General features: G+C 46.0%; 2 protein-coding genes across 2 annotated transcripts in view; both read right to left on the bottom strand.

Annotated features, from left to right (window-relative positions):
• LOC126532195 (uncharacterized) overlaps window positions 1-24,209 on the bottom strand; it is a 60,882-nt gene that overhangs the window by 10,787 nt on the left and 25,886 nt on the right. The window contains exons 4-6 of the mRNA XM_072288389.1: window positions 21,683-21,687; window positions 3,869-4,000; window positions 1,671-3,204 (exon numbers count right to left, since the gene is read on the bottom strand). Of these exons, the coding sequence (XP_072144490.1) occupies window positions 1,671-3,204; window positions 3,869-4,000; window positions 21,683-21,687 (1,671 nt within the window). The remainder of the gene's footprint in view (window positions 1-1,670; window positions 3,205-3,868; window positions 4,001-21,682; window positions 21,688-24,209) is intronic.
• LOC129385155 (uncharacterized) lies at window positions 10,097-13,882 on the bottom strand. Its single transcript, XM_055071318.2, has 3 exons — window positions 13,655-13,882; window positions 12,089-12,252; window positions 10,097-10,529 (listed from the first exon to the last, which is right to left on the bottom strand). The coding sequence occupies exons 1-3, from the start codon at window positions 13,818-13,820 to the stop codon at window positions 10,329-10,331; spliced, it is 531 nt and encodes a 176-aa protein (XP_054927293.1). The 5' UTR covers window positions 13,821-13,882; the 3' UTR covers window positions 10,097-10,328.

Here is a 24,209-nt window from a genome sequence, read left to right as displayed (position 1 = left end):
CGTTCAGTGTTTTCTTCTTTTCCTTTCTTTCTTTCTTTCTTTCTTTCTTTCTTTCTTTCTTTCTTTCTTTGGCGCCTAACCATCCTTGCTCCACGTCGGGCAGCAGATCGGACATGCGTCTGATTGAACTCCCTGCCTTTCCTTCACTTCTCTCTGTCTCTTTTTTCTTCATAGCCGGAGTACCCTGTATTACGTCATGATCCCCCTCTACGTGTTCGTGACATTGTATTGGCACAAAAACAACAACAAGTTCATCATCCTCCACTATTCAACGGGAACAGGTATGGTGCACAAAGGACGCGCCTGGCGCCATCCACAAAAATCCAGGCATTCTTCACGCCCTCTGTCAGGCGCAAGTAGCATTAGCTATTGCAGTAACGCGCTATACCGGCGGCGGGAACAAAACTCATTTACTGTTGTCTAGAAAGCCTTTTGGAGCTGCACCAGCTAATAGCCTTATTTTACCGTGCCGCTGAATAAATCACTGTAATTATATCTTTCTGGCGGTGATGTGGCCGTACACACGCCAGTAATACGCGTGTGCCTCTCGCATTAAGGCTAAGTACTGGGCCGGTTGAACTGATCTTCTTTATGTTGTCTTCATGAACGCAAACACTGAAAACATGTGTGGCAACCTCTCATGTGCGTCGCCAAGGTGACGCCTTTGAGTACAGGACTATATATATATTTCTTGCTGCGGCACATTTCCTCGTTACGCTATAATAAAGCATTAAAGAAAGAGCTTATAAGCATCTCGAAAGGCGCATGGTATTTCGCATTCGAATAGATCACAAACATCACTTCTCGTATATCTGTGGTAATTGGTTTTATTTAGAAAGACAGATGGCTGGTTGTGTTGTTAAGGATTTATAGTTTCAGAGATTTAACGTTGAAGGCAAGTAGAGAGAAGGGACAAACGGCCGCAAAACACCGGCTGAAAGGTCGCACTGAAGCGGGAAAGAAGGAGCTATGTCGTTTCGCACGTGCCATATTGGCACAGATATGTTATTTTTACCTGTGGTAGACCTCTGTCCTTTCAGGAAAGCATTCCCGGAAAGGAGAAGTGGGTGGGAGGAGATCCCGACGAGTGAAAATTAAGCTTTGCGCTTGTTTGTCCGAGTCCTGATTTTCTATTTTCTTTTTTTTCCCTCTCTCCCACCTCTCTCTCTCTCTCTCTCTTTTTGTCGCTGCGGGTTTGTGTACATTGATGTGACTGTGACCCGATTTGTAGCAAATATCTTCAGGTTTCAGCTATGCAGCTGTGCTATTTCCATGCAGCAAGATACAATGTCGGTGCATGAATAACTCGCTAAAGTGCCAGGCCCTAAATCAAATGTTTTACGATATGCTTTGTGGTCAAGCAAGGCTTTAGGAGTCGCCTGTCTTCTGAATAGAGTGAACGACGGCTTTTCGTGATTAACTATATATAGTATAGATGTACTGCGACGCTTCGCCAAGACTTGGCAGGCTAATGCTGACTATATATGGAAGCTCTTCGTATTGAGAACAGTTGTATAGGAGTGATGTACCGACTTGCCAAATTTTGTGTAAGGCAATCAAACGTAGCAGAACTTTAGCGCAACAAAACAATAATGCAACGCATACTCGATGTGAGACAAGCGCTCGCGAATCAGGCATTAGTTAGGCGTTGAAAAGCATTGAAGCCTCACCCGTTTTTGGCGAATGTTACCCAGATGTCCATCACTTGCCGGCTGAAACGTATCTCTTCCTCGGGGTAGTGAAGATCGCACCAAAATGGCAGGCCGACGACAAACGGAAACTCCTCGAAGTGGGCCACTCCCATCCACTCTGACCTGTTGGTGCGGGCTGAACGGTGCGTGTAATAGTAATAATAGACATCGCCGCCTCTGCGAGACACGGCCTTGGCGAAGTAGTTCACGGGGCACGTGAAAGCGTAGTCACCCACGGCGTCCGACGCTGCCGTGAGTACAGCGGAGGTGTTGGGATTGTGCATGTGTTTGAAGTAGAAGTCTCTGACTTCAGTGGTCGTCTTGCCCATGAGATACTGAAACATCAAGATGAGGTAGAATCCGGCTTCGTCCTTTGACAACTCGACGACACCGTCGTGGGGGAAGATCTCGGGAAGGATCGTGGTCAGGAATACAGAACCTTCGTCTTGGTTGGTGCCCAACAGCACGGGTGTGTTAAGATCGAAGTCGCCGCTTTCGAAGCTCTTCACGGGGTCTTGGGGTAGGAACTCGTCACCATAACTCGGGAAGAAAGCGCTCGAGTGCTTCTTGCCGTACATCTGACGACCGGCTTCGAGGATCGCCTCTCCGGAAACTTTTGTTCGCATGCAATGCATGACGCTCTCGTGGTCCCGCTGGAAGTCCACGGCGGCGTCAGCACAGCCGACTTTCTTCGCCATGTCGAGAAGCTTTTGAGGTCCACCGTCAGTGTTGTCGCCGATTCTCCAGTACGGACTGCCGCTCTGCATGATGACCCGATTGACGATGCCCCTGGCCAGGGGAGAGACCAGGAAGTAGCCAACGGTAACCGCTCCGGCACTCTCGCCGAACAGCGTGATCTTGTCGGGGTTACCGCCAAACGCCACGGCGTTTTCCTTGATCCACTTTACCGCCAGAAGGGTGTCGAAAAGCCCCTGGTTCCCGGGAGCTTCGGGAACCTTGCCGTTGAGGAAGCCGAAAGCGCCGACTCGATAGTTCATATTGGCGTACACGACGTCTCCGATGGACGCTAGAGCAGCGCCGTCGTAGATGTCCCAGTCGCTCGAGCCTACGCTGTAGCCGCCTCCGTACACGTTGACTAGGATGTTCTTGAGCGAGCAGTTGCAGTCCTCCTGCGAGCATGGCGGCGCCCACACGTTCAGGTACAGACAATCCTCCGACGCGGGCTGTTTGCTCTTGGTCCAGGTCATGGGGAGCTCGAGCTCTATTTGAGCGCACGGTGGTGGAAGCCGGGTCGCGTTTCGGATTCCGCCCCACGGTTTGATCGGGACGGGTTTCTTGAAGCGCAGGTCCCCTACGGGTGGCTGGGCGAATGGTATGCCGAAGTAGGTGTCTACGGGTTTTCCCATGACCATCAGCGTGCTGCCACGTAGAACGCCCGACTTTGTGTAGGCCAACACATCGCTCGACGGCTGCTCCCGCCGCACGCAGAGCGTGGAGAGTGGGCATAGGAGGAGACAGATGAAAACTGATTTACCCATTTCGCCTGACGACCCTGAAGTAAAGAAAAAAAAATAAATTAAATGTCAATCAAATTTAGAGTATAATTTATGCGATCTATCAAATGGCTGCTTTCTTGAAAACTCGGCACGGCTTCAACGTACAATATCTGCGCAAACATATCTTCGTATGCGTCTGCATTGCTGTTGAAGTGAAAACAACAATTACAGGCAATAAAATATTTTGCCCGTTGAAATAGCGATTATTCAAGGCAAGTGCTAGCAGATCTATGAAAAAAAAAAAAGATTTTCCAACTTATAATTAATAACTGCAGAACGCGACCATCAGTGCAGGTAAGTAATATTAGTAAACAAAGTACCGTGTTTGAGGAGCCAGCCCGTCAAGTGCTTCGAGAATCAGATCCCCACCTCGTCTCCTTCCGCGCGCGAATCTCATTCTACGCAGTTCTCTTCATGCTTCCGAAAGACAGCTATTGTAAACTGTTGCAGCGCCGAGCGTGGGCTCGGAGCCACGCCGTGCCTATGCGGGAAGCGGTTGGCAAGATCTCTGCGCTTGAGCAGTAATCCCGACTCCGTCTCGCGAGCAAAGCTCGGACTGCATCGCCGTTCTGCTACGTCACTGCATTGTTGACGGTAAAGCAATGTTCCGTTCAAGCTAGACACATGCGTATTGTATAGAAGGAATATATCGATGCTTACCTGCGGTCTTCTTGACAGAAAGGTGCATTCCACCCGTTCCATTCAAGGGCGCCGCACGCGCTGCGGCCGACAGTGCGGGCGGCGACTGGCCGAAAAAAAGAAAAGAGAAAAGGTCGCTATCTAGGTTAGTTCCTATATATACACACTCCACTCAGAGATTGGCCCACGCGTTCGCTTGTCAGTAGGCATGACCTGAATCCAGAAGAGCCAGTGAAAGTCCCCTGGCGTGCATCGTGAAAACGAGAGGGGAAAAAAAAAGAATAACAGTAGTAGAGAGGGTACGCACATAGCCTGTTTTTAAACGCTGCCCACTATCCGCCAGGCGCGCACACCGCCCTTGCACACCCGCTTGGCGAGATAGATGGTTTCGACGGTCATTGTCACGGTCATTCGATTGAGGCGCTTCCGTCTCATTTAACTGCGACGAACAAGCTTCGCGAGCTGTACTTATGACAATAATGCAGATGACTTTCGCACGGTATGGCGATTATATGTCGCGGTTTATGCTGATTGCAAATAGGGCTTTACGTCAGTTTTGGCTATCAGAAGCCGGCTCTGTTCATTCACATTGGGAACATTTCTTTTCCCCGAATGTTTGTGCGTTTTTCTACCCGCCGTGGGGGAGTAGTGGCTTTGGCGTTGTGCTGCTAAGCCCGAGGGCGTGGGATCAAATCCCTCGCCCTCGTTTACAGCCGAATTTTCAGCGAAATGCAAGAACACCCGTGTATACTGAGCATTGGGTGCAGGTTAAAGAACCCCAGCTGGCCAAAACTAATTCGTAGTCGCCTACTGCATCATGCCTCGCAATCATACATTGTGGTTGTGGCCCGTAACATCTCAGAATATATATATATATATATATATATTACAGGTGCAAGTTGCAATCAGCTAAGACAGAGTAATCAGCGCAAGACAAGGGTAATTAGAGATCGCTGAGGGAGGTGAGCGCCCTGCAGTGGACATAAAGAATAGGCTGATTATAAATAGATATATAATTTCTGGCGCGGCTTCCACAGCTGGGAATCAACCCCTGGTATACCAGAGCTCAGCTGCAGACAGCCTCTGTGGAGGATGACTTGGTGTCACAGAGACCTTATTGGAAGACCTTGTGCGGAAAAAAAGGCGCTATCACAATGGTAAAATCTGGCCAAAGTAAACCGAAACAAGCTGATGTCGAAGAACCAAAGTAAACACAGTCAGCTGAGAGACAATGCTCACTAGTGGGTATGGGGTCGTTATCATATTTCGCAAAAACAAGCTTTTATCGTTTGTAGTCAGACTACTCGCTAACTAAATCAATACGGTAAATTGCCACGAACCATACGCTTCACGAATAAAGAACATCACGGCATTGCCAAGGTTTAAAAGCTCGCGAAGTTCGTTTCTTCAGACTGTTGAGTGTCATTGCACTTCGGCACTGAACAAGGTTGAGCCAACGCAGATAAAATAGTCTGTGCCTTTGCGATTCCACGTTTTCCAGTGTGCGAAAAATTATGCATGTCGTGCAATCGGCCACACAACTACCCCATGACGGGCTCAAGATTGATTTAAGATGACGCGTAACGTGTTGATGCGAAAGTATCAAGTGACCCATTGAGCGAAAAAGCCGGCGTCTGTAGCAGCGAAACGGCACCTAAATTCCCATTGGCTGCGACGCTGCGTCACGTGCACCCCTCGGCGGAGCAGAGCAGATGAAAGGAAACACCTGCTAAGCCGCTATCGCCCCCGGGTGTTGCCTGAGAGAAAAGGGCGTCAACGGTGACGCCACGTCACTCTCGCTCTCGGAGGCCTGTGTTATCCGCGCAAGCTCTTGCCTGCGTTCTAACTTCCCTTCGATAATCACTATAAAGAAGTAAATGTATAAAAATTCGGAATAAATTCGAAAGGAAAAACGTCGACGATGGTGAGTTTCGAACCCTATGATCCTGCGCTCAGAAGCCGAGCGTCTTACCCACTGGGCATAACCCCTAGGCGTAGAAGGCCTGCGCACTCTGCTTTATGACATAGTGCTACTTGGACCGACATTTCCATTGCCAAGCCCGGCCTGACGAAAGCGGTGACGTCAAAATCACAGCGGCTTACCCGGGAGCGTCCCCATTAGATTCTGTGGCAGTCGGGCAAGGTGGCATAACGCCACGGATCAAAGTGCACCGGCCTTGTGCTACCTGCGAGGCGTTGGCCAAGCGTCTCAACGCGCTCGCTTGCCCGCCAGGAGTTCGTAACACGAAGGACCGCTCAGCGGCGTTCAATTGGACATTAATGCTTTCGCATTCACAGCTGATGAGAAGTGCTTAGGTGTCCTCAGAAATTTCTTTCATTAATTTTGATTGATTGGTTGAATAGCAATTGAAGTGAAAATCAGTACTGCAACTTAGCTAAAGCACTAAAGCAGAGAGTCTTGTCGCCTGGCGTCACGATGCAGCTCAACGCATTGTGGACCGCGTACCACCCAACACCTATGTGTTTTCTAAGCACCTGATACAGCACGGCTGTGGTGAAAGCTTCTTTAATTTACAGAGATGACCTAGGGCTATGAAGAAATGGAGCAAAGTATTGTACTTCTAATACCAGGGAGTCGAAATTGACTTGCCGTATGCGAAAGGACCGCGGGATACGATGGACTATTTAGCCATTATTGCAGGCCATTTTCATCTTTTGCAGGCCATTTTCATCATTTTTTGGATTGGGCTGCGCCAAATAATGGTGGTTGCCTGACAAGCCCATAGTCGATGTTATGAGTAACCACACCGCATTGCGAAGGCCACCGCTATAGCAGCAAACGTCATCGGTGTCTTTCAAAGCAAAGCATTCTTTAGGCTTCCGGGTTGGTCGTGGTTGCTGCCGCCAGTGGCTTCTGCTGGGTGTGTTTGTGGGTAGATATACAAAGGTTATCCGTGATCCGATTGTAGATACCAGAAAGCAGCCTTATACCGGGTATTTCTACGAAGGTTTGAAGTAATATATGAAAATAACCATTCTGAAATTAAAGTACGACCACGGTGTGACGGATGATAAGGGGGTAGTTAGTCGCTACTTAACAAAAATCCATTGACTAACTTTTATACTTTCACTTTCAGCAGGCTCATTGTAATTGAGAAATTGAAGTGACTAGCTATATGAACATTTGGATCTAGCAAAAAAAAAAGAAAAAGCGATTACCTGCAGAACTATGGCACGGCACCCGCCGTGGTTTCTTAGTGGCTATGGTGTCGGACTGCTAAGCACGAGGTCACGGGATCGAACCCCGGCCATGGCGGTCGTATTTCGATGGGTGCGAAATGCGAAAACAACCGCGTACTTAGATTTAGGTGCACGTTAAAGAAGCCCAGGTGGTACAAATTTCCGGAGTCTCCCACTATGGAGAGCTGCATAATGAAATCGTGATTTTGGGATGTAAAACCCCGTAATTTAATTTTTAACTTTGGCACGGTGAAATTCGCCTATCAGAGCGCGCGAAATCGAAACTGGGAGGCTGCAGCGAGCGAAAAGCCACGCCTTTCGAGGCGACATTCTGCTTATGTCACCCAGCAGCGGGGAGCCAGCGCGCTGCGACAGGATTGGCTGCGCGCTACTGAATGTAGTCCAGGATAATGTAGCCAATTTGAAGGATGAGAAAAAATTCGGTTAATTTTTCTTGAACATATTCCTGATGCAACCAGCATAGCAATTTACGAGGTGGTGCTACCACTTTGCATAGTAACGCACCGCGGTTGCCTAGGAGCTATGGTGTTATATATTTCCGAAATATATGTCTCAAACTTTCATTATTTGAGTATTGTATGACAGAAGACAGAGACACGTAAAAAGTGACGGAGACACATAATTACACGCACGCGTTTCCCAAGCACAGAGGTAAGCGCGGAGTGCACACAGCTCTATGAATGCTTCCTGAGGTAAGCTATATTTGATGCCACAGTCCCAGACTCTGGCGGTGGCGTTGCCTTCCAGTTCTTCCTGTGAGATTACGCTTCCCAAAGATGATTCACGCCAAGCGTCTATGGTTATCTTCAAGGAAGTACCGTGGAAAGGCGACGCTTGCCTCGCGTTTTCAGTTATCAAAACTGCCGCCTCTAGCTCCCTCCTCAAAAGGGCGCCTACTTCGTTTTCCTCTAGGCCCCGAGAGGCCGCTGCGACGACATACGTCGCACGCAGTCATTGTGTAAAGGCTCTCCACGCAGTTGTGCGCAGTCGCCAGCACTGCTTTCGCCTACGTACACCCCGTCGATGCGTACTTCCGTTAAACGACGCCAGCCGGCGCTCTCGCCGAGGCGGCTTGCCCACGCTCGAGAACGTAAGCTGCGACCAGAGCGCTTGATTCAAATTATGTACACACGAAAAAGGTGAGGATCGTGGTGATGGTGGTGGTGGTGACGTTGCTACAGATGGGATCAGCCTTGCAGACCTGGCTTTTTCTTGCCCTTTCCTAATCCCCAGATAGCCTCTTGTAGATTCAATATTTCACTAATGGCCGCACTGTTTGGCACATATGACACTGTTTGATCGCTCCGTCGGGACAGGGGTGTATTCACCTGGGTGAACACGAGTGTTCCAATCTGTTCCTGGGACAGTGCTCGCTTTTAGGACCGATGTATGACATTTCTTGCGTTCGTAACTGCCCTGTTCACCCTGCATGCCAAACGTTCAAGAATAAATTTATCGCTCCAATTTTCACTATAGTGTCTTTAAATAATTGTGCTCCTTTCATCCCTCAATGTTGAGGGTTAGATTTCCCCTGTTCTGTTGGCGCATTTGCATCCCTACATTCATTTACGTTCCCCAGCTATTCACACATGGACTGTGCACCATTACGAACCATGTCCTTTATGTTCTTACTCATATTACAAGACCTGCAGCGGAAATGAACACAAATAAGAGACAGAAGATCTAAATACTGCTGATATTGCTTGGTTTGATAGAATTTTCCGCAAGAAAATTTCGCAAAGAAGAGGTCTATGAAGAAGCTAGTCTATTGCTTTCGGTGTTCCATACCGCCATGTTGTTTTTACCCAAGCGCTACCAAGTTCTTTAATTAAGCGTGCAGGTTAGTAATGGGTTTTCGATGCCCAGCAACTCATTGCCTTTTCACATTATGAATTGTATCTTTTCTAATAACACTCATCATCCTTCATCGTGTATTAATGATAGGTGGTCGTGAGCCCACTCGGTGCTTCTGCAAACAAATGTAGTAGTTATGAACTTCATGTGTAGTTAAATGTAGTAACGAAATAAACTGCAGTGTGATACTTCTTTCCGTCTCTGATTTGATAGTTTTCTGTTTGACTACATAATATTTTATTGCTTACAAAAAAAGCCCGCCTTCAATAAACAGCAACAAATAAACGTACTAAGGCTTGTATAAGTAGGATTTTACATTGCAAGTTACGTGCACTTGTGATCTCTATTAGCTGCGTTTTTCAGTATTCTTGTTGACAAAATGTGGTTCTAGCTTGAAGCGCATTACAGTGAGACAACACTGCCCAATTGAAACGCTCTTACAGGCGTGCTTTAAAAATTTCTGTCATCTATATTTCCTGCTCATTTACTTTTGTCGTGCGGACTTTCGTGCAGTCCGCTGTCCTCACTGTCCACGCAAACTCGCTTCTTCGGCAGCCGGAGGTATAGCAACTGTACTCACCCGAGTCTCCATGTTCTCCTTGTCCTCTCTGTGACTGGGGACTGAAATACAACTGATGTTCCGGGCGCAAAGTTTTACCCAACCCAAGCCGTATTGTTTTGCGAATGCTACGATCAATCTTAGATCACTGGCACCTCCTCCTCTAGTGCGAAGTTGACGTATTTAGACAGGTGCAGTAGAACGGTTTGCTTATTAGAATAGCAAATTTGGGAATTTAACATTTATACATATTAGCATCACAAAGCAAAACTTGAAGTCGCGCACGAAATTTATCTCCTCATTGAATGCAAAAATGATATACATTGTGTAACCGGAAAGCTCAAACGTTCCCACTGAAACAGAAACCTACAAAACAAAGTGAAAAAGTCAAGCGATCTTCTCAACACAGAAATACCTGCGCACAAACATTCATTGCAGCCTCACAGCGCAGTTCACATGGGACCGATATCATGGTAGGGTCGGCACACTCTACATAAACAAATTATTCCCATGTTCCAACCAGCACTGCTGATCCAGCGAGCTCAGAACATGATAGGAATGGGCTGGTGAGATCTCTCTAGGGAGTACTGGAATTAACTTATGAACAAAAGAAGTTCGCAGATTCATGTCGCATCCGTTACCTTTCTTTCTTTTTTCAACCAGAATCTTACAAAATTCCAACAGTCAACAAAATCAGCGTATTTGAGCTGCGTTGTCTTGTAGTCCGCACAGTATACAGCCTCGTATTTTATTAGGACAGCTTGTCACCGCAAAATCTGACGGGTTACACTGCTGTCGAGCAGTTTTATCAGCATCAGGAGTGATTACATGACGATCCAGTGGTCATTAGAAGTCTCCGTAGTGGAACTCTTCGTCTTCTTCAATCACGTAGCCGATGCAGGAGATGCCCTTGCGCACCTTCGCCGGTGGTGTCTTCCAGTCTAGGACTTCGTACTTGAGTTTGATAGTCAGGAAAAGCTTGGGTTGCTCGCACGTCTCCAACTGCAACTCCGGGAGATCCTTGGACGCCAAGATTAGCAACGAGGCCTGTATAGAGATCGGAAAGGCAAATTATTCAGAATGGTGGGAACATGAACTACACACTTCGTTTCGTCAGCACGCTATAATGACATTAAGAATGGCAACATATTCACGGAATTTTGTCCGCTTCCTAGTAAGGCACTGGGGACGATTGCCTTATTTAGTTTTGTGTCCGACAGCAGCACCTGGCCTATGAGAACCGCCGTAATAGGTTTTGGGAGCCGAATTCACAAAACTTTTCGTTTGTAAGTGCGTTTTCCCATTGGCCAGCTATCTTCGCTCATAGTTTGTCGGCCATCACAGCGAGCATCCGGTCTTATGAATAGTTCGAGCGTAAGTACTTTTTTTGTGAATGCGGGCCGTAATTCTTCCAACAAGTTGAACAAAATTATGACTTATGTCAATTCATAGCCCTTTTGGGTATCTTGCTTGCAAGTCTGTCAGGTACGGCGTGCTCGGACCGAGGGCAAGAGACGCCTGTGCATGCATGCTCGAAGGCGCTTTCGGCCTTCTTAAGAACTAGACTCAACAGACTCATGAGATATTCGAGAATTCCTTTCAGAGCGCTCCGAAAGCGCTTCGATGGTGGTGTAAAATAGCAACAAAGCTTTACTCAGAGCATAAAGATGGCTCGAATGGCAATAATGAAACAGTATTAACGTTACGCTCTTATTCTCGTTTAACAGCTTTAGATCTTTAGATTTCACTTTCACAACCGTAGTTGCACTGCCGTGGCTCTCAGAAATGACCAGTCGGATATATTATATGCATTAGTAGACATCTTAAACTATACCGGCGTGTCTGTCTGTAGTGCGGATTTTCATTATATATACGCATATTATGACAGCTTTCATCAAAGTTATCATCTCTCTCTCTCCCTCCTACCATGCGGTCCTGCCACGATCGTTGGCAGTTAGAACAATGCAGCATGCATAACTCGTTGCCAACTGCACACCGCAGTAACCGAGTGGCTATGACATTCTACTACTGAGTATCAGGTCCCAGGCTCGATCCCCGGCCGCGCTTATATGGGGGCGCAATTATAAAGCGCTTGTGTACTTAATTTAGCTGCATGGTACAGAACCCCGCGTGGTCAAAATTAATCAGGAGCCCTCAACGAGGGCGTCTCGCATAGCCCTAATGTTGCTTTGTGACGTCAACCCCCATGAATGAGTCTGTTGGAACCACTGGATAATAATAATAAAAAAAAAAAGGTGCGGCCTGCCGCGTGCATCGAAAACGCTGTCAGCCGCCGCGGCGCTGCCAGTCGGGGACTGTTGTCTCGGATCGGCATAGAAAGTGCGCGAGGAACGCGCTTTGAACGCCGTCGCCCGTGGAAACCTACGCGTCCCGTCCCCGAGAGCTAGCGTCGTTCGGCCCGGCCAAGCGGTCTAGAATGCAACTCCGGCTGTCACGTTCGCTCCCATAGCAGCCCGCCTGACGTGGCAGGCCACACTTTTTTTTATCCAGCGGCCGTGGTTGTTCGTACAACTTGTGTTAGAAAAGCTGCGTTGTCGTGAACTGAAAAAGGACACAAGAGCAATCATTCGCTTTCAAGAGTATACCTCGTAGTGCCCCTTGGCGATGTCGATGAGCCTGAGCTGCTGAAGGCGGACGGTGGGTGCCTGCTCGGCGCTGATGCAGTAAGTGGTGGACTTGCGACCCTCGATGAAGAACTGGAAGCGGACGTCGTACCAGTACCGCTCGATAAGCTCACCGAGGTCAGCTTCTGCACAGGAAGGTGCGATGTCGACAGAGAGAGGAAACTTACGAAAGAAAATTCTGAGGTGCTTTAGGTTCAGCTAGCCTGCGATGGGCTAAAAGGGCGATGGGGCAAAAAGCACGGCGTGACGATGAGGACACAGGGTAGGGTGCTTCCAATATGAGCTTACACAACATATTTACCTAGCGGTCATTCATTATCGCCGGTTGCTTACTAAATAAACTAGGACACTACCGGCTCGGTAAGCTTATTTGCAGTCTTGTCAAATGCTGACCGGGACATCTAAATTACTGGTCTATATGGTACAAGGCAATGAAAGCGATATGAATGCCATACGTGAGCACCCAATGTAAAAACAAACATAGTTTCATAGACAATTCACGAAACTAATACGCGTGTCGCACGTGATTTCTAAAAGATCATTGGCCGCTATCACTGTTGCATTCGCTGAAGTCTGTAAGCACTGAAAATGGCTTTATCACCATGAAGACAGGAAATAAATGTCATATATTCAGTCTAAGAGCATCTAACGGAGTGAACTGAGTAAAGGCGAGTTCTGCATCTTCAGTAACGACTACAAGTTCAACTTTAGCAATCATCATTGGGAGTGCGCATGTCCCCTGTTAACATAGATGACTTGGTGGGCGCTGTTTAAACTGGCGTTCACAAAGGTGTGCCCTCCATTCGAAATCAGTGCCCAAGTTAACCAAAAGGTGTTGAAATTTGCTCTCGTCAGCTTTTACTACTTTAACTATGCGCTATTATGTTGGGCATGCCATGCTCTCGATTATTTCGTGCCACTACTGTGACCGTTAAATGCATTTCAATAAAACTCAGCCAGAACTTCAACCAGCTGTTTAATGCTGACCTCTTTAACTGCAGAACTGATGGGGCGTGTGTTACTCATCGATACGATATTGGTGACATCTTCTTTTTCACGAAAAACTGAAAAACATTTCTTGCGTTATTTCCATCAAACAGCTGAAATGGAGTTGGCAGTGGCCGCGTTTAAACTTTTCCACTTCAATTAGGCTGTGGCGCCATAGTTACAAGATAAAGTTACGAGATAGCCGTATCTTCGCCAGCAAGCTCCGTTAATGGTCACTCCAGGAAAACCGCATCTGTGAGATATGAAAAGCACACAATGGCAGCATCTTCCCTATGCTACTTTTGCAGCAAATATATGTATTGAGTTTTTATGGCTTTTATAACAAGATTACATTGAAATTGAAATTTCATAAGGAATATTGTTTGCAGACGTGCGCTATTGGCTCCATAAAGGCGGTACGGCCAGGAAACAGTATAACAGAAGCTTTGCGCTAGCGCCGAGAGCGATCATCAACGCACAATGTCTTGGCATCGTGCGAGTCCTACACTGCAGTAGAGAAGGCACAGAAATAGCGCTTACCCGCAGCATTTCTTCCGGTAAACCTGACTACGATGTCTCCTTCCTGTGGCACACGCTGGGGTTCAGCTTGAATCATTGAGGAAGCCGCGATCTTGTTCTGTTGTTGTTGACCAGAGAGTACATGGTGATGATGATGATGATGATGATGACCTTGTGTTCGGTGCATACCCACTCACGGGGATTGGCCATGGCGCATGCCCACAATAGGGGATCGGGCAAGAACGCAGTGGTTACCACATTCGGAAAGAAGCGTGGTTAATTAGTGACTTGGACGTTATCAGATAAAGGGGAAAAAATAAAGGATGCGTTGTGCTTTTAAACACCCTGTTGTGACGTCAGCAGAAGCTGTCTTCTCATGTTCGGCGGCTGTGGAAATAGGTCACTTACATTAGCTGTGAATATTTATTGACAAGTATCACGCAATGACACACACACACACACACACACACACACACACACACACACACACACACACACACACACACACACACACAAAAAAAAAAAAATGGCGAGTGGATGTCAGAGAAGGTAGGCATTAAGCTACACCTTCCCCGTCATGGCTTTAACAGTGTGTAAACAAAATTGCTGCTATGTATACAAGTTCAGCATTTAATGCGGCAATGTGTTTAGGGTGCACTGAATACAATAGCAATAAAATATACAGGTCTTTCAAGAACTCGAAACATCTGGTAGACCTCAAGGAAACATGAATTCACAGATTTCATGGCTTTGACTTCGCAATGTTATGTACAAGCAATCGGCGCTACACTGAAACTTTTGATGCCTTTTGCATTGTAGGAATATTATGTAACTTTTATAAGATGAGCGTTAGTGGGAGCCATGCGTCGTGTGGTACTGTTGTATTTACCCATGTAAATCAGTATGTAAATCTATATTAAAACTGTATGTAAATCAATACTTTCCAAACATCAGGACACCACAGACAGTCTGACTGGTGATCTCGCCTGTGTAGAAATTGCATTTTGCTACTTGTAGGCAGGGCTTCTTTCATATTAATTTACCTTTACCCTCCTTCAATGTAGAACGAATGGTACCGTGTATGTTTGACTGCCAAACGACCCATTTATCAATATAGCTCTAGTCCTGCAGCAGCACCGTCGATCGTCCTACTCACTGTGGTATTCAGCGTAATAGCACAGAACGCAGTGGCACACATAGCAATGAAAAGGAATACGCCAGCGCTGAAACGAAAACAAGGGCACCAGCTGCTTACTCTTGTTTTCTTTCTTGTCACTTACTAAAGTATAACTAATACGTTTCTGCTTACAAGCACTGACCAGTGGACTCCAACAACCTGAGAGGGCTGCACCTTAAAGCTAGTCAACACTGCCGTTGAGATCACATGCAATAACACATTCAAAGAGAAAGAAAACAACCCTGCAACACAGCATTGAACATATATTTTGAAGGGATAATATAGGAAGAATCACGTACAAGCAGATGAAGTGAAGTAAATCAGCATAAGACTCTTCTGATAATTTATTGAGAACACAGACATTACAGTATTGCGGTAATCGGTGGCTTTACAAAATGTGATATATAGGCTGTGAGGGGTAGTACGATTCTTTGGAGTATGGTTAGTGCTTCTGGTAATAACTTATGCGTTCCTTGCAAAGGGACGAAAAATGAGATTACAATGCGTCATAATGGGCACCTAAAATTGAAAAATGCATACGGAACAAAAGCCAGTTAATAATTTTGTCCTAACTTATTCAGGAAAAACTTATCAAAATGAAAACCCGTAAGGATTTGTCATCGCAATACCAAGTTTACGCGTCCATTCGCATGAGTGGCTCTTAATCTTCAATTTTAATTATTTAAGACGTGTTATGAGTGTTGGCAGCGCTTCTTTGGCACAAATGGGTGTTCGCATGGAAACATTTCAGAGATGGCTTATTGGAAAGTCACTACGCAACCTCGCACCTACATGTTGCTCATTCGTGAATTTTTAGACACCGCTGCGAAACAATAACGGTAGTAAGTTGTATTCAGTTAAGCACTTTCTGCTAGTCCTTACGCAGAATTGTCGTTTGAAAAGTCCTGTCTTCATTGTGGCGTAGTTTCTAATGAAACGATAACCTTTCATTGCAGCTAGTATCTGATCAGATAAGGCAAAATGAAGATTAAGGACATTAATTGGTAGAAAACCTCGTAAGCTACTCCAGATACGCGAACTAGAAGAGGCATAAGCCAGCGCTAATATGTAGGTCGGCCGCGGTGCTTGAAGTTAAAGATAGAAACAGTCGGTACCCTCGAGCTACGGCTATAGTCTTCACGGCGCCAAACTAAACTAAGCTTCTCAATGCCCAAAAAGCTCTGCAACTTCTTTACCTTTCCCGATTTTCAATTACACAATTCTCAACTATTCCAATACGCAATTAAATCAAACTTTTGCATGCAAAGGAGCTTTTAAAGTAACTGTTCGACGCTTGAGATGCGGAAACATTTACCTATTTCTACCTCAAATAACGCGCTATTCACGGGGACATACATGGTGGGCTTCGATGCCCTTAAATGCAAATTTTGAGCGCGCTTTATTTAAAGTTTCTTATCGTTACTTCCAGAGCATTTGAACGCAGTTTTTTTTTTTTTTTTGCAAGAACAGTTCATTTGTTTGCAGCCTTCACGAGGTCGCGGGATCGAATCCCGGCCATGGCGGCCGCATTTCGATGGGGGCGAAATGCGAAAACACCCGTGTGCTTAGATTTAGGTGCACGTTAAAGAACCCCAGGTGGTCGAAATTTCCGGAGTCCTCCACTACGGCGTGCCTCATAATCAGAAAGTGGTTTTGGCACGTAAAACCCCACAATTTAATTTAATTTTTTTTTTGTTTGCAGCCTTTGTTCTTCTTCTCACAAGCGCTTTTCTATGTACAAACTCTTCTTCACTCCCGTTCTGGCACTTCAGAGCGCTAATTATCTATGCGAGGTTACGACGTCACGCTTACGTCAACAGCCAACCTGCGTTTTCGTTCTTGCGTCACCCTAATGAAATATTGAGCAGCCACCATCCTTTCTTCACTTTCCTTCAGTGAACGTAATTTATATATAACCACAAGGATAATTTTTCAGGTCAACAATATTACGTTGAACACGTTTTCGTAACAATGCTTCAGCTACAGTACAAGCCGATACAATATTCGTTACAAGGTGAATTAGACCGAAATATCGAATATAGAAAGCTGCGTAAACACAAAATGGGCTTTGAGTAACAACAAAATCCTGTAGCGATAACGAATTAGAGTATTGGCTAAAAAAAGCAAGTGATTGCCACTTGACCTTATGTTTGTAGTGGCTATAAAATCTAGAAACAATTGAATATTAAACAACTGAAGGTCACTTTTGCTGATGACCCATCGTTATGTTGGGTAAACGACAATCTTAAGCATTCACGTAATAGCCGAAGGATTTTCCTGGTTTTAAGAAAAAAATTACTCTTCTTAACCCAGAATTCTGCCGTGATACGGACAACATGGTGCACCATTTGCGTATGTTCGATAACAACTTAACTTTGGCACTAAAAAAAAAAAAGTTGGAAGACGCTTAAGCTTCGCCTTTAAGAGAGGAACGTAATGTCATTCGAAAATCGCTGACTGCTTGTTACGCTTCCCGGCAACCGCAGGTTTCTTGCGGACTCGCGGAGGCGAGCGCCATCTGGATGGTGTTGTTGCAAGGAACCGAGCGGGCCGCGCCGCTCTATGAATGGCAGAAATGCTTGAAAAGTGGTTTGTGTTTGAGTTACCGCGTAACAAAATTACCTTTTCTGGTACGATATCGTGTCCTTAGTTTGTGTTTAGGTCGTACTTTACGATTTTTCACACGCATTATACTTCGAGGAATTCAATTAGTTCAGTAACGCCCCTGCGCCACGCGCAGGGCCTGCGTGGCTGTGGTTCGGAGTGATTTCTTCCCGATACGACGTTCGAAGCCTGCACATAACTTTTTACGACGCGGGATCTTCACGCTATCACGGTAAAGGTGTTTTCTAGTGCCGGCATATGATTCACTGAATGAAGGACAAAAAAAAACAAAAAAAAAACAAAGGAAATGTTAAATTGCGAAACGTCTCATCCACATCGGCGTAACGAAGGCATAATGGAGGAAGCATTCATTCTGGTGGTGTTTTAGAAAATACTAATTCATATACAATGATATACGCGCAAAGCATGATAAGCGAAGACATGTATGTACAAGGCAAGCAGTTAAAACTCTCCGCAAAACACAGTTCTCGAGCTACAAGGTGTCTATGTACAATAAAGCACCTTAACAAACAACAGGTGGCCCTGCACTTGCGGCTGACTTTGAAGACGTCCGTGCGCTTGCCCAGCTGCTTGTTAGTATAAACGGTCACATAGCTTAAACCTACGTGAGAAACCTAGTATTTAGAATGATCACAAGCCTAAAGAGAAACGTTTGAGTTTATGTTATGGTTAAAGCTTTAGGCCACTAACTGCAGGATGCGTGCTTTATATGTACGCTAGGAGGGGAAATTTTCGTGAGTGTGGAGTAACAAAAAAAAAAGCTATTTATTCTGTTTGTGCAGACGGCTTTTGAGTATTATAATTCTTACTAACCATTCAAGCTAATCAAAGGAAAGATTCCAAGGGTTGCTCTTATATGATTGAATATTAAAGTATACATATTTATCACGTTGCCTCCCTCATCTCACCCCTTTTCACGTGATTTCTCATAGTTTTTATCCTCGTTTTGTCTTTAAATATACTGTGTTACATGCGTCTACCTGAAAGTCTCGCTGCCGTTTCACAAATGGTAGACGTACATGTCATATAAATGTAAATGTAGACGTGCATGCCACATATTTTTTCATAATTATCTAATACGTATCACTGAGAATGCTCATAGCATATAATCAATAACAAGATTGTACAAAGACTGCAGAAATATTTGTCATTTGCAAGCGCATTTTATACCGGTTAAGGTATGTTCCGGTTTAGCAAAATTCGCGGCTCGTTCGGCTTGACCTGAAAGAGCGCTTTGCTGAATTTCGTCCGTACGTCTGCCAGAATTCCTTGCGAAAGAATGGGACAGTGCAGCACAGGGTCGGAGGCGAAGCCTTCCTATATTTCGGCCCTCTCCGATATGTTATATGGGCATGCATGCCCTTCAGTGCACGCCACATGGGGTGCGATCGCAGATCGTTGTTCGGCGCGTTCGTTCTGTTACCGGCGCGCGCGATTGGCCTACTCCGCGCCAACGTCACAAGCTGCCGGGCGCGGCCACGTGTTTAGTGACGTCAAAATGACGACACGCTCCTGTATTCATCTTGCAACCGAGCACGTCGTCTGCTAGGCGCCGAACCCGACGGGAGTTGGGAAGTTTGGAGCGATCATACGCTCGTTACGAGACCAGGCATGGCGCGGCTGGTGGATTGGATCGGATACAACCAGCGGCTGCGGCTGCGGCATGGCACGCTTGGATCCAATCCGTAGTTTAATTCGAGAAAATGGTGCTTGCGTTAGGAACTTCGGTTGTTGCGCTGGCGTTGCTCGAGGAGGAAGAAGAGCGGGTGGAGGTGCGAAATCCGTTTGAAGAAATGGCAGAAAGCGAATTCCGGCGTTGCTTTAGTTTCGTGAAACAAATAGTGCGTTGGTTGTACAGCGAAATCAACCCCATCATCGGGTGCCAGCGAGCCGCTGGAATGTTGTTGCTGCCTCTTGAAAAGTGCGCCACTGTTCCCATCGTTCCTTTTTTCTTTTTTTTTTCTCGCTACGCGCGACACCACCTAGGGACGACGCAGAGAAACTAATAGTTATAAATTGTAGTAGGTCACACGTATTACTATTTGAAAACGTGTTTAAGCTTGAGAAGAAAAAAATACATTTTTTAGATAATGATTTCATTCATTGGAAGACGAGAAACATTTCGCTTTGTAGTATACAGTCTGCAAGCAGAAGACAAACGAGGGAAGTAAACATCCGGGGAGTTCACCGCTTGCTGATTGGCTGCTCTCTCCGCCCCGTTGTCACAAATTTTGCATACTGCCACTTTGTGACGTTGCAGCAACCGAACAGAACGCGTATCGAACAAAGATCTCCGATCGCGCCCATGGTCGGCAACATATATGTACGTCCGAATCACTGCGCACATCGTTTTAAGTTTCGCGTTACGAGAAGCGCGCTACTAGATGCCTCTTGTGCATGAACGCAAACTTTTGTTTTATTTCGTGACGACATATCTTGCTTTGACTTCTGCGGTTAGGCTGCTATGTTCACTCGCATAGTAATGATAGCTTACTGAAGCCGCCGAAGGAACGCGGAGTCCCAAGATGATGTTGCTGTACAATATAGCTTATTGGTACATTCCGTTCACTATACCACATATTCAACGCGAGCCTAAACACTACTCATAACGTAACCCGCACTGCGTTTTTCCACAATATGCAGACGTTTTCTAAGGATACGCAAAGAGAAGTGTTGTTGTAGACATTGCACTTGATCATGACTTATACGTAAAGAATAGGCCTGCGAAAGAATGTCTTGCGCCTTCATCGCGGTAGACTTCAGAAACAATAGAATACTCATTTCACATTACTTATTTGCCTAGTCCTCGGCAGGTTCAATAAAAACCAAATCAGCACAGTGTAGCTTCCACATCATCGCGCATACTTTATCAGAATTTCCAATTATATATGATAGTTGTCATGCTTCTGTAATAACTGTGCGCTTAAGTTGCGAATATTGGCAATACTGCAGAGTGTGATTTCCCTAGTTGTTATTTTTTACTTTTGTTTATCAGAAGGGTCGAAATGCGAACGTGGGGGGTATTGGAGTGTTTCATCAGCTTACACTTCTGCTGCTTGTTTTCTACGCTCGCTATAATTATCTTGATACCGTGCGTGTCGCGCAGATTGTTTTAGTGGGCTGACTCAAACGTGTAATACACTAAGTATATATATATATATATATATATACACGATACTGTTCTGCAGTATCGTCATGTCGTACGGTCACGTACTTCGCGTAGTGACCACGACTTATCTTCAGCTTTATCCAGTGTCGATAGTGATCTAATGCCTCCATTAGCCTCATCCTCTATAAATAGTTATGCATACTATACTGGCTGAGCTAAGGCATAGCAAACGCACCGCGAAAGGAGTGGTGGTCGGCAATGGACCACCACGTTTTTTGCAGTGTTCTCTTGGTCTACGTAACCCCCATCTTATGTGGTGAGATTCTATCACATCATTTTTCACTGCAGGCGGCTCCTAATTCTTAGAGAGATATTACAAACCACGCACCCGATATCAGTGTATGAAATGACGAACGAAGTAATGTAATACTGCACGTGATGTCGAGAACGCATCCGGACGTCAGCGTAGAAATAAAATATAGTGTGATTGAGTGATGCTTAGTCTTTACAAGCGCACAGGAGTCTCCGAGAGCCACTCAGGCACGCTGACAGGTCGTGGTTTACCGCAGCGATGAAGTGATGACACAATGACGCTGCACGTTGCTGTGAGAGTGCTCGCTGGCACGAGCACTCCAGAACGCGACAAAAGGTGTGGCATGTTGGTCTACTTGCCTCGCACTGATGGACATGCCAGACAAACCAACAAGGCTGTTGCCAGGCTGGTGAGCGATGCTCGTGTGTCTTCACAAACACACGTACACGCACCTGATTGTGTGGATATGCTCACACGCACACATACGCTATCACACGCGCACTCATTGTGCCTCAAGGTGTCTGTTTGCCTCCTTTTGATGATGTATCTTCACCGTTCGGCATCTTGGCTATGGTCGCCTCGAGAAGAATCCACGGATGGAGGAGGTATTCTTGTGAACCTGCATGCAAAAGAATTAGTCACAGCTGTCTTCGTACTGGTTTCATGATTTAAAACAGTGTGAAACACCGATCACTGCTTTAAATGCAGGGTGCGGCACGCTCTATTGTAGAAGAGTCGCGCTTATATAAGCGTTACTCAGTGTGCTAGTAGCTTGGGCTTAATCGGCTTGCCGCCAGACATTAATGTGAACAGCAAAGCGCTTACCTTGCCTACACAAGTTAGACAAAAGACAAGACAGCATGATTAGCGTGCTCATATTCGCCCACACGGGCACATGCTGCGCTTCGTCGAGCTATCAGTGCACATAACACCAACCAATCAAATTAACACGGGGGTTGCAGTGTTGTGGCAATTGCTTTATATAGTTTTTTGGTAATGATCACATCACCTGCTATGGCAGCTTGTTCAGACCGAACTACAACTCACATAACGAACCGTGAAGGTTTTACTATGGCTAATATACATCCTCTATGAGTACATGAGCTGCGAATATACTTGGTTACGACTTGGTGCTTAATGGCGGTGGTAGGAAGCTGTGATAGGCCTGATGCACGAGTTTGATGAGCCTAGGAATTGTGGTGGGCACATATGCTTCACTGACCATGGGTGCTATAACGTAAAGCTATTCCAAACTTTTCTATTCCATTTCTGCAATCAGCCCTCCGCGATTGGTCAAGGAATTTTTTGAACCACCCCCACTTCGCCTGTCTGTCACACGACGTCACAAAAACTGCGGAAACTCACCGCGTCAAAGGGACGTGTACGTGTTAAGGATACATTAATATGCCGAACAAAACTGAGTTTTGTCCTGAGTAGGCGTAGGCTGCCCCGTTCCGAAAGGAATAAAAGATGGCTGCCGCCGATCGCTCGGGCACTGGCTACTTGCACCTGCCGGGTAGCATGGGTTTATTTGCGTACAATAAACCTTTTTGCGCACCCGTGTAACGTTTTCGAGCGCTTTGGACACGTTTACGACCTCGCTCTGCCAATCCTTCGTGCTGAGGATCCGTTTTATCGGAATTCTTAACCTTCCTGTTGCATGCCGCCGCGATTTTCGATCAGCCACCTCAAGCTAACTAAGGGAAAGCGGACCAATCGCATACACCGGCACCACTCTCTTCATCCGGTTATAGATTTTCAGTGCAGTGACTCGGCCCTATCTATTCCCTCTCGACTTGAGCGTGCTCCTCGCCTCTTGTAAGCCGATTAGATAAGACAAGCCGCTCAGTGTAGGCAATGTTATTCGTTTTTAAAGCAAACAAAAGTGACCTCCTATAAACTAGGAGAACGTTTGGTTGGTCTGTTCAGACAACCCTGCGGGTCACCGCCTGATGCTTGCGTTGGCAAATTTTACGCCACGAGATTGGAATAAAACCATATTGGAATAGTTTTACGTTATAGGTCCCCATGCTTCGGCAACTTGCTTTCTAAATGTATTGACGCAACAAGCAAAAACAGCGACAAAAATTGTGCGTCTGGTCATTATAGAATCGTTCAATGGAATTAAATCCGAAATGACTAAATCTACGTTCTCTGAAACTCGGTATCCATCCTGGCACGTTGTCTTTAACGTACGTTACATTAGTACAGTCCACATCTAAAGCGGCATATGTGATAGACTATTTAGGATTGGCGCCATCTTTTGCGCGATGTAAGACCACACTCTCCTGTTTTTCTACAAGTATGCCGCACCACATGACACTTAGGAGTTACATTACACAATATTTCATGCCCTGGAAACGTACCTTGTTCCTCTTCTTGTTTCATTGGAGACCTGCGCTGGAAGAGCATTACGAAAAATGTTTTGCTTGTCCAGAGCTGATCAATTCAAACACAATAATCGGACCGCATGGCGATCGGCACTTTTTGTGGCACCGGTGAGCACAGAGTGACCGCTGGGGGAGGGGGGGGGGGGGGGCAAGTGCAGTCACAATGCGTCGCAAATGCTCTCGCTTTCATTGCGTCCTAATTCGTCATCTAGGCGTCCGCAGCGGCCATCGGTAGCGCAAAATGCGCAGCCACTCCATGAGCTTCGCACATCGCGTTTGAATCGCTGAGCACTGTCCATCTTATGATTTGGAACTTTCTAGCAAATTAACACCGTAGGACTCATGTGTTAACTATTCAACTTGCAGCTTAATGGAACTGACGGGTCTTTGGACCGAAAATATCCCAGGGTAGCATCTAGACGAATCATAAGCGTATGAATCCGCAATATTTTGCACAGAGTTTTGACATACGTCCTTCCCTCTGATCGCCCCGCACGAATTGTCTCCGAAGACGGCAAACATTGAACTAGTTGATTCTGGTATAACAGCGCGACTTCTCAAACGAGGATAAAGACTAACAACATATAAGGACAAGCGCCTGTCTTTGTCTGTTCTTCGGATTTGTCCTCGCTCAAGAAGCAACGCTCTTATACTCCCGTACACCTTGAAGAATATGCCAATGTTTGGCGACCAATGTTGTGGATGTCACTCTTTTGAATACATTATTATTATTATTATTATTATTATTATTATTATTAATTCCTATGTGGTGAGTCGACAGTCTCGACAAAAACGATTGTGCGCACGAGCTTCCACAGTGTAAATCGCGCGGGCAAGACGCGGCACATTACGCTAGGTTCCACAGCCGCTAGAAGAACCAAAAGAAGCAATTATGAACGTTCCAACCAGTCTCCATCTTAGTGGTCTCTGAGTTAACTAAACGGAAGCTGCGTGAGTATGAA

Source organism: Dermacentor andersoni, chromosome 5, assembly GCF_023375885.2.
Source record: "Dermacentor andersoni chromosome 5, qqDerAnde1_hic_scaffold, whole genome shotgun sequence".
Classification (NCBI taxonomy): Eukaryota; Metazoa; Arthropoda; class Arachnida; order Ixodida; family Ixodidae; genus Dermacentor; species Dermacentor andersoni.
Note: the sequence above shows the minus strand (reverse complement) of the source record. Positions and strands in the feature narration are given on the sequence as shown.

Bases quoted from the DNA above. Each gene is read 5' to 3' on its own strand.
- LOC129385155 (XM_055071318.2), bottom strand. From the start codon at position 13,820: ATGCACCGAACACAAGGTCATCATCATCATCATCATCATCACCATGTA. The intron at 12,253-13,654 runs GTAAGCGCTATT...CTTCCTGTGCAG, and splicing joins TACCGGAAGAAATGCTGCGG to AAGCTGACCTCGGTGAGCTT. The intron at 10,530-12,088 runs GTATACTCTTGA...ATCTCTATACAG, and splicing joins TCGCCAAGGGGCACTACGAG to GCCTCGTTGCTAATCTTGGC.